At 36.6% G+C, this 15,408-nt stretch overlaps 1 protein-coding gene across 1 annotated transcript in view; it reads right to left on the reverse strand.

Moving 5' to 3' along the window:
* The window catches only part of ANO4 (anoctamin 4), a gene marked incomplete at both ends in the record, with an annotated part of 109,713 nt that extends 95,203 nt beyond the window's left edge, over nt 1-14,510 (reverse strand). The window contains 2 exons of the mRNA XM_079541842.1: nt 2,751-2,861; nt 14,441-14,510. Of these exons, the coding sequence (XP_079397968.1) occupies nt 2,751-2,861; nt 14,441-14,510 (181 nt within the window). The remainder of the gene's footprint in view (nt 1-2,750; nt 2,862-14,440) is intronic.
* Nucleotides 14,511-15,408: the final 898 nt, after the last annotated feature.

The raw sequence follows: 15,408 nt of genomic DNA on the forward strand, positions 1-15,408 counted from the left end.
TAAGACTCAAGCATGAATTGTGGTAGTCAAACACAGAATTTAGCTCTGAAGCATTAGAAGTGACTTTTAGTTCTTTTATAATATCAGTACATTCACATGAAAGTATATATATGTAATACAGTAACTATCTTCATTCTCAGTCTAAGAAAGAATAAGGAGGGCAGAAAAAAATAAAGAGCTTCAGAGCAAACTGTTTGTTTTAAGTAACTGATCATTTATAAAACAATAACAGTAACAAACCTCTACTCTCGAATAATTACGTTTAGAGTTTTCCAAATGGAAGGACTTACCAGCTACCTAAATTTACACAACATGGCTCCTGAAAAGTAAAATGCTCAGGAAACTCATGGTAAAAAATATCATTATTACAGTAAATCATTAGCCTTTTAAAATTTTCATTCAATGCTAACAACACCTGGGATCAAAAGTAACAATCACTATTCCAAGCAACCACCTTTGAAATAATATTTAAGTTTATTTTATTGTAATTGTTTGCTGTTCACAGGACTGCAGTTTATAAGACATTCCATTGGACATGTAGCAAGACTTTACAAAATATCTTTCCAGAAAAGAATGTGTCTGAATGTTATAGAAGTTAATTTCCCAGCAGCAATTGTGTCTGTTCTGGATAAAGAAAAAACATTGTCTCCAAGGCTGTAAAAGTCACATCCTTTTCAAATGGCTCTAAAATCATCTTTAAATCAAAATGGTAATTCTTAGAAGACTCTTTGTGTAATGCTTTTTAGTTTTGAATTGCTAAAACAATTTTGAAGCTTTCTTCATATTATATCCAAGAATCACTTCCAAATACTTTACATACTTCCAAATGCTTTACATAGGGTAAAATTCACTTAAATGTATATATCCACAGTGCAGAATTTTGTGTCTAAGCTATAGTACTGATTTAAGTTAGCTTATCTCCCTAAATTCCATGTGCAGGTAACAGAGAAAAATAGCCACTTTAAAGTCATGGGTCATCTAATCTGTATTAGCCACCTACTTCAGATTGAGACAAATTGAGATCTAGACATCCTTGTTACTTTCCACTAACTATAAAAGGCACTTATATACTGAACTGAGATGTTGATATCTTCATTGCAAACCTCTGCATCTGAATTAGATGAACTCTGTTTTTATCACCACAGAAAGACAGCATACTTTTAAAAGTAACTGGAGGTTTTATCTAAAAGTTTAACATTTGAGGATGTAAGTAAATCTGTGCCCTCTTGAATCAGAGAGTATACCATTAAAATATGACATAGTACCAAGTTGAGATGTGGCCGTATAGGAAGAATTCAGTTTGGAAAAACACTGCTAATAATTCTAATCTTGGCATCTAACTGTTTCAATTAAATCACCCTCATGCCTGAAATGGAGAAGATAACAATTTCTCATATAAAAATGTAGTAACTTCCCTGAGAATCTGTTTATCTTTGTTTATCTATCTTGTGTATTCAGACTCCGAAAGATTATAGTATTTTTTCAGCCACTCCAGTCCACAACCACAACTCGTCCCAGGCCTCTATCTGAGCTATGGCATATTAGTGGCATTCCTGATGGGAAAAATTTTTAGTTTACAAAACATAGAATTCACTCTAAAAATACAATTTAAATAATCAGCGGATTCATTATCAAATGATCACTACTGTCATTTTGCAAACTGAGTTTCCCTTCCATCTCCAAATTGATCACGGGACCTGATTTTACCACTGTATGGTTACTGATTCTTATGAAAAAAACAAAGTGCAGATTCATTCTTTTGTGTCTTATAGTAATTAATAATGTAAGTTGCTATTAGCTTTAGAAAGCTATTAGCTTTATTAAGTAGCTTTAGAAAGTTGCTATGCAAAATTCAAAGTTTAAAATTGGAAAAAAGGGAAACAGGAAGCCAGCTATCAATGTCACCATACCATGTGCTTTGATCCTTGGCTAGCACAAGATTTTTCAACATATTATGGAAAATTCTCACTGAAATTCTAGATTAATTTAGATTCCAGAGTTGCATCAATCTTTGGGGTGGGTGAGGGTGTCTTCAGCCTTTGTTAAACAAACCAGTGTTTTTTCTAACATAAATCTTGACATTTATCCTGCAATTGCATGTGAGAAGGATGGCCCCATCCAACCTGGCCTTGAACACCTCCAGGGATTGGGCATCCACAATCTCTTTGAGCAGCCTGTGCCAGCACCTCACCACTCTCTCAGTGAAAATTTTCCCCTGGACATCTAACCTAAACTCCCCCTTTTTTAGTTTGAAATCATTCCCCTTTGTCTGTCTTCCTTCCTTAGATAAGCAGGAGTTCAGTTGTCATGAAAAACTCATTACTTCTGATCCCAAAATCTACCTTGTGCAAAAATATGAATATACTCCAGTGCTCTGTAAAAACATGGAAGTTCAAATTCAGTCTTAGGTCTCAGACTGAAGGATACATATATTATAATAATAATTCACAGAGGTATTTAAGAAAGTCAAGAATGGATTAAAGTAACATGACTCAATATTTCTCATCGTTTCTGCATAGGAAATATATACTGCTGGAATTCTTATGTACATAATAATCCAAATCTCAGTAAAATATATCTGAGTGGCTTTCAATAGCTCACTGAACTTTTTCACAGATTTTTGTGACAAGTATTCACTTATCATTCAGTTTGTTAATTTGTATGTAGTAATATTTGTAGTTATAATTTCAATATATCTCAATTGATTTATTTGACCATCTAATTGATTTTACATCCAAGTAATAACTTACTTTCTTGTATAGCATTAAGAATTTCTGAAAAGTCCATATCTGTCTTCTGTGCATCTGGTTTTATCCATATTTGTGTTTCCAAACGGTTAACCTGCAAATCCTCTCTTCCTTCTGAAGAAGTTAAAGAGATTGATGGGGTTTGTGACAGTGAAGTAGAAAATCCAGCCAAGAGGCTTTCTGGTGTGGGAACATACACATGGAATAATGCTACCTATTTTCCCCCCCCCTAGCAGAACCAATTTTTCTTCAGGCAGCTTTTGATATAGCCAGAATTGATATAAAGCTAAATAGAATGAAACAACAGGCTCTGCTACAAGGAATGATGTAGAGTCACCACTGGTGAGTTCTTTATTCAGGTGATTATGTGCTGCCATGCCATGAGCATCTCCTCACCACACCATCCACAAAATAAACTCCAAAATATGAAGACAGACAAAACATTTTGTTGCAAATGACACAGCACTACCGAAATGGCTAGGCTAAAAAAAACCACACAGACACTTAAAAGACAAATAAAAGCTTAAGATGAGAAACTCTAGACACTCTAGTACTGCAGCCTATTTCAAAGGAGGTCTCACTGGCATGTAATTCTATCAGTTTACATGTTATGTTGTCCTTTTAAAAGCATTACGGAAAATTTAAGACATAGGCCAGGGTGACATTTTCAAATCCATTTGCACATGTGAATAGGCATGAGATTTGTCCCTCTATCAAGTTTCAGTGTTCTTTCAACATGAGCAAAGAAAGCAGGAATTTTTCAAAACGCACTCTTTCCATGTAAGAAAGTATTACCACATATTAAGATAGGAAAAAGTATTGGGTATATGGGCTTAAACTCCTGGCTACTAGGTGCTCCAATGCAGCTAGAAATGGAGAGAGCTATCACAGAAGCATAGAATTGCTTGAGTCAGAAAAGACCTTAAAAGTCATCTGATCCAACTCCCCTGCAATGAACAGGAACACCTACATCTAGATCAGGGTGCTCAGAGATCCTCCAGACTGACCTTGGATGTCTGCAGGGACAAGGCATCCACCAATTCTCTGGGCAACCTGTTCCATGTAGTCAGTTTTTATTAAATAACTCTTACACAGAGTTAGCAGTCTGCAGGAAGCTTAGAGCCACGTTAGGAAGGACTTTGGAATAAAAAGTGCCAGGTCATTTAGGCCATTTCTGTGCCTTCACTAGTGGCTGCCACTCAAGCCTTTTATGGAAGCCTTTTTCTTTCTTCTGCATCCTGCCTATAACAAGCCAGTCTTCTGAATTTCCTTCTAACCTACTATACTCATAGAATGGGGAGGGACCAACTGCCTGTTGTCCCCAAGACACACTGCCTGGATAAGTATTACAAATTCTATTCCTGCACACCAAATTACTCAACTCTAAAATAGACCCTACTTCACCTTATGAAAATATAAACCTCAAAATGAGCATTCAACATTTTGAGTCTTTTATTTGTCAATGCTAAAATATTATAAATTCAAACCATCTTGCCCTAGAATATTCTTTTATTCCATTGTTAAATCACAGTCAGGTCCCCTTATAGATTCCTGTAAAGTGATCTGTCATAACAGCAGCAGGAATCAGTACTTAATGATGTAGAACAAAAAGAATTTCTTAAGTGAGACAGCTGAGTATTCATATAATAGCAGAATGGGGAAATCTGCAGACGGCCTCAGAAATGGCAGCCTAGGCTCTGTCCCAGAGGAGAATACAAGAAACTAAGGAAAAATACTGCAGCTGCTGTGAAAAAGGCATATAGGCAATAGGGCAAAAGTAGAAAGTAAGTAACGCACAGTTTTGTCAGTGGTACCATTCATTTTCCTGTTAAAAACTCAGATCCACCAACCTGTCTCTTCAGTTCGAACCTTAGCTGGAGCAAAATACTGACAATACTGATACATGTAAAATACAAATGATAGTCTTGTATACTTCTCTGAAATATAGTAGCCTTAAGATCTGAGCTCAGGACAAACAAACCAACAATATCAGCCAGTCTGATTTCACTCAAAACCACATGCACAATCTTCCACCGGTTCTCTGATTTAATACATGGCTATTCACAAACATGCCTCCACCAATACAAGGAGAAAAAGAAATGCACCTGCAAACAACACAGCTTCTACATAAGTGGTTACAGGAATACTTTCTTCTCACATGATCTTCATGGTGTCAACAAACAGAGTTGAAACAGAGTACAGTTGCTTCTACCCACCTCCCTTTCCTTTGACACTCTGCAGAAGGAATTTTTTTTTCCAGAGACAAACAACCCCTATATGATAAGTCATGGAACGGCCAACTCAGTGATTCCTGATTTACTGGTGGACAAAGGTTTTAGATGAGCAGGTGTTTGGACAGGTCATTCTTCTGCATCCTTTATCTTACCAGTGTTCTCCAGTACAACAAACTGGAGTATGTGGTGTTGCTGTTGCTTTTGGTTGGCTTAGGCACATCTTTCTTCCATTAACAGCCGCTCATTTGTGCTTTATTGGTGTTAGATCCCACTGACTACACCCTTAAAAGGTCAATACAAGACTTTTCTCTATTTATTCAGACACTTTAGTTCACCCGAAGTTGCATTTTAAATTATAGCATTTACTCTGGTGCGCTCTTCAAAGCAATGAATAATTAGGACACTTTCTCCTTTATTTATTTTGAAGGGTCTGTACTAATTAAGTTTAAAAAAAAACATTAGATTTTTAAAAAAGCATTTCATTTTTTACAGGCTGGATGGGAAGACTTCTTCTAAACCGGAATTTTATTAAAATGGTGTTTCAGACAAGCAAGTTAAGAAGCAAGGTAGTTAATACGATGTTAATGTTAAACAAGGTTTCCCACTGCAGTGGGATTTTTGCATCTACTTAAAATCAGACAGAGATTTTGCATCTACTTAAAATCAAGAACATATTGAGGTATTTTGCTAGATGAGAGCCTTGTTACGCGTATTACCTAGTATTACTCAATTAGCAAAAGCAGCATTTCAGACTTGGGCTTCAAAAACAAAAAGAAAAACAAAAACTTTCTTTTTTTTTCCTTGCACAGTAAATGCCTGGAGCCATACTTTCAAAGCCTGCACATTTTACACTGTGACGTGCAAATGATGTTTGCACACAGACACTCTCACACTGTGGCCTGAAACTGAGCATAAGCAATTGCGTGTGCAGAATAATGTAGAGTTTCAGTGTCTGGCACCAAAATAGAGGACATGTAAATAAGTTGGATGGAGAAAATGATTCCTTTCCCAAACCACAATGAGGTGTTCATATTTATTCAGTAATTTTGAATGAAGGTAATTGTTGTAACTCAACAAGGCAGTCGGGTTACTTAAAGAATTTTACTACTTAGGCTGTGCTCATCAGTAAGAAAAAAAATATTTAACTCAGTTGACTACTGAAATTACAGTCTTTCTTCTCTGTCTTCCCTCAATTCCAATCAACTCAGCAAGTGCAAACAAATGTTTTGTCTACAGCTCTAGAAATTTCTGCAGAGGTAAATTTGTAGCTTCAAAGCATGTTTCTGAAGAGACAGCTAGGTAGTGCCAGCACATGTGTAACTATATTGGCAAACCGAGAGTATCTTAAAGGTCCATTTTGCTGTTTATACAGTTTTCTCTAATTTGAGATACTTATTTTACCTGTGTAGGACACAGGATTTGCTTCTTACATCTACAAAACATAGTTCTGCAAGAATACCAGATAATAATGCACATTGAAAGAAGCTTTAAAGACTTCTTATTTAAATCAGAGCACTCTATCTTAAGAGCATTAAAACACAATATGTTTCAAAGACTGAAAAATTTGGGTGCCCTCTGGAAATAACTGCAGGCCTTTTAAAAGACTCTGTCCTGGTAGACTGTCATATACATCCAGAAATACTTGGGGACTTGAATATATCTCCTGATAGGCTTAACTGGCTTACTGCTTGTGTTAAAAAAATAGTATATTTTGTCACCGTGAGAATCAAAAACTGAGTGTGAACATAAAAGAATGCCCCACTTGTTTTAACTGTGCTTTGAAAGGTAGTGGAGTGAATATATATGCCTACTTCATATATACTTCTATATAACGCAAGGAAAAAGAATTTTAAAACCCAAATAATTATTTAGCATGAAGAACCTATGTCATAGCTGTCTCTGTACATGGTCATGACAAGCGTATCCTACTAACAATACCAGAATTATTTTCAAAAGGTAATGGAAAGCTAGTTTCCCTTTACATTCCAATACACTGTAAGGAATAATAATACACCTTATTATGTTAACACAAACTCCCTCTTTATCTGCCAGAAGCAGCAATAGTGAATACAGAATTTCTGAACACCTAATACTACCATATTATCACAGCCTTAAATATTTTTTAAACGTATGGTGTTGGTTCTGCCCTATGTTATACTTTAGGTGAAGTCAGAAACAGAGAAATCCCTTCACCCAATTAACTACAAAGAAGTGGGATATCTGCGTGCTCTCTCTTTCTGTCTCTCTCATGCTGCCTGTGCCTTTTAAACAGACAATCATAGAAAAAAATGGATGGATAGCCCTTGGTACAAACCCACATCTTTAAAATCTCTCCTGACAAAGCAGCCTGAACACCAGGTTATGGGGACAGGATCCTGCTAGCCCTCAGCCTTCAATTCTTGCATTTCAACAATTTCCAATGCCCATAACATGCCTTTCGCATGGGGATTATCAATTCCAACAGTCTGCACTTACCATCAGGAACAAGGAATCTCCTAAGCAGCAAGTACAAACTGGACAACAGTTCAGGAGAGCTGATGATCCAGGTCTTCCATATGTACATGCAGCCAAATCATTGAACTGTTGTGTAAAAGGACACAACATCCATCACTATTCTTCAACTATCCCCTTACATGTGACTGAATCTTTTGAAAGCTGAAAGGACTGAAATGCCCACCCAGAATCCACTAAAATACCATGTCACATATTTCTAATTCCCAATTGCCTGAAGACACATGGCCCCTGTGCAAATCCTTACACAATCAGTAGAGGGGCATTACTGCACAATGAGCCTTTAAACTAGCCCCCCTAGAAGCACTTCTTTTCACCAATAACGCAAAGAGACAAGGAACCAAAGTGTGTTCTACTGAGAACATATCTAATCTTTCCAGTTGCCACAATATATGGCATAGGAATCCATGAGAGACAGTCTAAAAATGGCACAAACCATTGTGTACAACAAAGAAGAGACAGACAATGCTATACAGTTGCATGTTGCAAATGAGAATCTAGAAAGAAGTCTGAGATCTAAATGAACTGAGCAGCTCAGCTCATTCCATGTTACTCTCATTTGTATTAAAATGGCAGTAGGAGTGATTATGTTTTAGTTCTGCAGCTTTCTTTTTACACTGCAAGTGCGCATACAAAGACATAGTTATCAAAGATCACATATGTTCAAACATTTGTCTATGTTTGAAAAATCTAATTACTTGTGAATGATTAATCCTTCAGTTTATCTCTTTAGCAATATCTTGAGTTGTTAGCAGGCAATCAAGGAAGGGAAGAGGGAGAAATGGCTGAATGAGCCATTCATTGCAAAGAGTTTGCCCAGTTCTGAAGTCAATAGTATACTGGTGAGATATGCAGAAAAGCTGGCCACATGGGTGTAAGAGGCATGACCTAATTAATAGACACCTTTAGTGCACCAAAGATTACTTCATTACAGCATGAAATATCAAGATATTCAGCTTCTCTCCAAGGCGGAGTTTAATGCAACAATCAATTATATAGACTCACATCATATCATACCCTATCACTGACTTCACAGTCTAAATACATCCTTCCCATTCATTCTCTCAGAAAGCATCCCCAAAAAAATTTTGAGAACTTCAGCTGTCCTGAGACTGCTGAGAAATGAATATAGCATAGAAATATGAAAATGTTTATCCTAAATGCAGGATGGTAGAATAGAGTTGGATCCAGCACAGGATACTATTTCTGACAGCAGATGCTTACACAAAGGGAGTATGAACAGTGTATGGACATACCATAGAATCATAGAATCACCAAGGTTGGAAAAGACCTTCAAGATCATCCAGTCCAACTATCCACCTACCACCAATGTTTCCCAACTAAACCATGTCCTTTAGTACAATAACTAAATGTTTCTTGAGGACCCTATTTTACACGTATCTGTTTCTAGGCTGTCTCTTCCAGCTTGCACGGGTTTAGAGACTTCTGGAGTGGAAGATTTCATCTAGACAATGTTTAATGTCTGCCAACATCTCCCAGTGCCTTTCAGGGTACCTTCAAACAGCAGGAACCCTGTTCCTAAACCTGGTGCAGTGAATCCTTCTTACAAAGACCTGTGATCTCCTGAAATTACCAAGAGCAGACAGACTGCTGAAAATGGACTATTTTCAGTAATTAGCGTTAAGCACAGACTCTTTTGCAAGCAGTAGGAGAGCATCTGAACCTCAAGGGTCATCATTTTCAGGCATCCTGGCAGCATAAAGGGTCTTTAAAGTATGTGAGCTTATCTTTAAAGAGCTTCCAGTTTCCTTGAAGTTCAGACTACTTCTTCATGCTGTAGTATAACAGGTGCTAAATTCCTTCTCTATGCTAAGTATTCTCATAAGGTTAGGCCTAAATAAAGTAATAAGCATGGTGCTGTCTCTTTTTGCTCTAGTAAACAGCCTAAATGATATCAATAATGGAGATCTCAGAAATGTCTTTCATGCTCTGCTGGACCTCCAAAGCACAGCACAGTCTAGAACTGCATAGTCCAAGAACGTACCTAGCAAACATCATGCCTTCACAGTGTTATCCAGCATGTGGACAACACATCTGCTTCCTGAGATGTTCAGTCACTTGTAGCACAGGGAAGGGCAATAGTCTGCATGTCCCAAAGGGAATTTGTTCCTTTTTTGGAGCAGATCAAAGATGAGGCCACCTTTGCTTTCCTGCTACCCTTATGCCTGCTGTAAGCTGTGATGTTTTGTTTCGCACAATTATTTTGAGGCTTGTCACATCTGTACCTTGCAGTAGTAGGAATTTTTTGTGGGGTTCTGATATAGCTGCACTTAGTAGGCAGTTGGGCTTGTTGATCTTCAAAGATCCAAGTGAACTATACTGCTCCGTCCTATTGTATTATACTAATCTAGTTGCTCAAGTAAGTAGATACAGAAAGGTTTAAAGAATGAAGCACTGGGCTTGGGGGAGAGGTCTTGCTGTCCTTTGGATGGCAAGAAACCCTCTGTGGAAATTATCACTGAGCAGCTTTGTTACAGACAAATTAATGTTCTGACCTTAAAAACATTTCTGCTAAAGCAGAATTTAGTCTGTTCCGTCTTTTGACAGCCAAAAATCTTTCCCTGGGATTTTTGAAGCATATTTTACATTTGAAATAGAGACTTATGTAATACCAAGTCCTACTTAAGTTAGAACTATATCTAAGAAAAATCATTAGCCAAGCATTACAAGAACATACTGACTAATTATTCAAGGTCTCCTTGACTGCTTCCTAGATGATAAACTCTTTGTTTTTAATAAAATGGCTCTCTAATTTTTCAGAAACATTTTATTTATTTGCATTTTATTTAAATCTATTGTCTGTTTTCTTCAGCAAAATTAGTACTGTCAAAAATATTCTTCATTGTTTTAAGACAATTATGGTACACCAGTCTTAGGACACTATAACCTTTTCTTGGGATCAGCAGTATTCCCTATTTGGTGCAAAGTCACATCTACCAGTTTCATTCCAGACGTTACACTTTGCAAGGAAACCTTATAAGGGTGAAATGATTGAGAACATGCAGAGGGACTGGCATTTTGCAGCTTTTGTGAGCTAAATGCATGACGTAAACTAACAGCAGCTCTGAGAGCTGAAATTGGAGGGTGAGCTGCACTGATTCTAAAGTAACCATATATAATTGATTGCAAGAATGAATGAAAGATCATTTTACAACAGCAAACAGGAGGCTGATCAAAGCAGGAAGGGAAAAAATGAAGTATTTGAAAAGAGATGAGTTTAAAAATACATTGCCAGAGAAATAGAACACCCTCAAAGACACCACTTAAAATTACTAATATTAGTTTTGAAGTTCCTTATTGAGGGCATGCACAGATCTCAGGCAAGATCAGTACTTTTGTGTGTCAGGCACAGCACAAACCGAAATACAGGAGGAATGAAATTTGAGCCTAAACCAATTTTTTTAAAAATAAATAAATAAAAGAGAGAGCGTTGAAAAATATCCTTTATCCTCTAGATTTTTTTTCATTAGGAGCAGGTGTTTTTGAATAAGCAGCTTCTGCCCTAAGAAAAAGAAAGCAGTGAATGAATTGGGCTGAATGACTAAGCAAAGTGACAGAAGATTTCAGTCTCTTCGTCATGCACTATCTAGTTCAATCTTTAAACCCAAAGTAGCCCATAATGACCATCTGACGACCTGCCATTCAGCCCAGGAACAAAAGGTCCCCACTGTAATTGCAGCCAACTGCTCGCCCCTTTAGCAGCTTTGCAGAGGCTCTGGTCACCAATAGTCAGGAGAAACTCTCCCTGTGTTCAGAAGAGAATTTCCAGCTAACACTTGAAGTGCAGGTGTAGGAAAAAATTTGTTTGGAGCATTGAACTTGCATCCTATTGCATACAGGTGTAAATAAAAAGAAAAGTTAAGTATCCAGAGATGTTTTTTTGATATTAATCAAGGTACTACTGCACTGGGCCATTTCTTGTGAGTATTCCATTTTTTGTAATGCACAAATAAGATTAATGAAGGGAATGTTAAACTTATTTGAAATCTGCTTGGTTTTTCTATGCTTCATTCCATATGAGAGGAAGTTCTCATATACACCCACCAGAAAACACTGAAAAAGGCTGTGTCCCTAAGCACGTTATACAAGCAAGATAACAGCACTGCTGCCAATGGGATTGTAAATTTTCAGGTGAGTTGACATCAGTTACTCCCATGCCTTACATGCATTTTCTGCCAAGAAATATTTGCATGACAGAGCTTTCTGGCAGTATTATTTGCAAGAATTTATTCTTTTAATCTGAGGGAGATATATGCCATACGCCTTGCCAGTCAGCAAAGAACAGAGAATGTGATTGAACCAACAAATCATATCTAACATACATATTCTGAAGAACACTGAACACATACAAGCATGTGCACATTTTATGATGAGGAAAGGATATCTTTTGCACATTAAATTATCAGTTTGATAGGGCTCAGTTCTAGCTTCCTTGACGATTCAAAGTTCATTACATTGTGAGTAAGCTCATAAAACATACATTTCCTCTTTTGCTTTAATTTTGATTGCAATAGTTTCAAGATCTGCACATTTGTTCTTGCCTCCTAGAGTCAATTGTTCTGTTGGCCAATGTCACTGCTTCTTTCTTATTTCATGCCCAACAATTACATGCATAAATAAAAATTGTGCAATTGAATAAGAAATTAAAAAAAAGAGAATTCAAAAATCAAGAAAAGAATGCCAAAAGCAACATGCGTCTTCCTTTAAAGATTACGACTTCTATATCAGGTAGTATTTATGTTAAAAGCCAAGAGACTAACAAAATGTTTCTGTCACTGGGCCCCAATGATCACAGTAGCCTTCCGTCATCATTCCAGAAACCTGTAGGTGTTTCCTTGCCATTGACCATGTAAGCTATTTTACTTGGGTAATTTATATATGTCAGAATAATCATCACTCTGAAATACCAAACTATTTATAATGTACAGCATTTCATAAGGTACTGCCATTGGCCAACTAGTGTACTAGGAAGATTATTTATGTAGTTACAGCTGATAATTTCTTGCTGAATAGAAACTAATAACATATGATTTCAGTTTTGTTTTTTTTTTCTCTCTCCTAATAGTTCTACTTATTACTGTTGTTGACTGACCATAATCTTTCTAACAGTCTACTTGAACACAGCTTTAACGGTTGTAATTCAAATCAGACACAGAAAAATTTAGTATTCTCAAACAGAAATAAACAATCAGATTCAAATAATTTCAGATGAAATAATGACATTGTAAGTTGTATAAGATAGGATTCCTGCCATAAAATCTATTTTTAAGAGTCTGCAGCCCTCAAGGTTCTAGGTTCTATTAACTCCTGTTAACTTGAGTGAAGCTTATGATAGAAAATGCCTCCTTGAACTAAGCCACTGAGCATGTTCTCTGAAGGTTATGGATGCTTTTATTGTCTAAAGCACAGGATATGATTGACAAAACTAATCTCATATGACTGTACTGAAAGCTGAATTCCTCAGAGAAGCATCATCCAAATGATGCTCACTAATGAGCTCCGTTTTAGGAAACCTCTGTGGTCTACATAAAAAGGGATCTTTTTCTCAATCAAAAAGCAGCATATGTTGCTTATGCATTATTTAGTGCTAATGCACAGCCCATATCTATTGACATATAGATGCAGAACGTGTAGCAGCTCAAAATTAATGTGATTAGCATAACCTACTGTGCATGAACAATACACTTGTTTCACAAACTGTGATGCTGTCGTTTTTAATTGATCTTTTATCATGCTACAGTCTTTGTAATATGTACTGAGCAACAATAACGTATGCAGTAGTAGTTTCTGTACCGCAAAGACAAAACACAGAAGCTAAAAAAAAACAGGACAAACAAGTGAAGAGAAGAACAGAAATAAATAAAGAAAATGATTATGAGTCACCGTAAATTCTTAATTAACCCATGTTGACAAAGGCTATTGAGTCTGAATAGTATACGTATGTGAAACTCATGGAAATAGAGCTACATAGCAAATCAAAATAATCTAAACTTTCAACTTGTACAAAAATTAAGGAATGCCCCAGGTCTGCAAGATAATGGAAGCATACTGAGGGTTTGCAGGCAGAGAACTCTGTCTCATACAAATGGACTCTGTCCCATGGCACCCCAACTTCTGCTATGGAGGCATCATCTCCTTTCCTGGGCAGCAAGGGTGGAAGATTATCAAAACCCCCCAATATAAAATCTACAAAACGGACCTCATGGGCAGTCATAATTCACTGTACTCAGGATAGAAATTAAGAGTTTAATTTTCACTTTGAAAAACTGAACATGGCCAGCACAAATGCACTACTCTATTCTAAAAAAAAGAAATATTCCTGATATAGTTCTGGTAGTTAACATAACAAGGAATGAATTCATGATGTCACTAAGAATTTGATAGTACCCAAGAGACTCAGGTTTCTTTTAAAAAATTTCATTTTGCTAACCAGTTAACACAGTTTGCAAAATGTCCTACAGATTTAGAGATTTGTTTTCATTCTGGCAGACTGACTTTGGTCTGCACTCAGCATTGTGTCACATCTTTAGTTCAAAACCAACGTTAGTGTCAAATACAGAGTTCCATAGGGATGCCCACAGTCTTTACAGCATTGCCATCAGCTCATGGCTAAAATAAAGTGTATAGAAAGGTTGCAGTATACAAAAACAATAATTCAATTTTCTTTCTGCATTAACATTTTGGATACCACTATAGATTTGTTTATGGTTGTTTTTTTTTTTAATGGTTTAAACCTATGTTTTCATTCTCTGTGTTCAGCTGTCCCAACTCTTGCTAAACATACACAAAACATCAATCTATAGCTCTGATGATCAACAGACTGATCTTTATGCACGTGTGATCTAATGCTACTGACACCAGCTTCACAACACAATGACATACTATGCAAGAAATGGAACTGAAAAAGTGCCACATCAAATCTGTTACCTGGCTGGTGGGTTTTTGCTTTTCCACCAGAGGCTGTTGGATTACTCGATCCAGCTGATGAGGCTTCCATGCTTATTGACCTTCTGACTTGTGGTAATGAAGGGTGCCCAACCACAGGTGGACGCTGTGACACTGGGTAGCTTGCTGCAGTCCTCCACTGACAGATTTGCACACGCTTTTCAGCCCCATGAATAGATAAACTTATACCTGTCAGGAATACGAATTAGTACTGTTAGACACAAGAGAACAACACAGAACAACTAAGGTAAAAAGGTACAAAAACTGCCGCATTTAAAAATGAAGTTATAAAAGCTTTCATAAAGAAAAAATAAAAAAGGAGGAAATAAAATTATAAAAACATGAATTTTCTATGAAAATAAAAAATTTGAACATCTTTACTGCTGCTGCGCTGCAGATAACAGAATAACTACACTAACAGATATTTAAACTAATACAAAGTCATGGTTTACTGCTGTACTGGCCTATAGGAGGAATTATCTTCCACTCCTTCAAAAACCACACAAATCGCACAGGCCCATAGTAAAGAGGTAAGTACTACACAGATTATTAAGTGACAGCTTTGTGATTGATAGACTAAAACTTGGCAGTAATAGGTTCTTCTCTTCTGAATATCTGCATGTACCAGAATGTCTCATCGTATGGAAAAGACGCTAAGCTACACAAGTAGTGACCAGTTTTTATTAAAATGATCTGTTTTTAGGACAACAATAGTTCTACAAGCAACAATAACATGACCTTATGTTTGAAAACCTATTCCATTCTCACCAGTTCTGAAACATCTTCTGCAATGCTGGAGATTCTTTCACACCAAACATTCTCAAATTTGTCACATTTGTCACAGATAATTTTTAAATAGAAATTGTTTTCTGTGACGAAAGATGCTTTATTTTTCCACAGAGAATAACAAAGTTGACATTTTCTATCTGCTGTATGCTCTCAGAAAGAAA

The sequence above is a fragment of the Tetrao urogallus genome, assembly GCF_951394365.1.
Source record: "Tetrao urogallus genome assembly, chromosome: 1".
Taxonomy (NCBI): Eukaryota; Metazoa; Chordata; class Aves; order Galliformes; family Phasianidae; genus Tetrao; species Tetrao urogallus.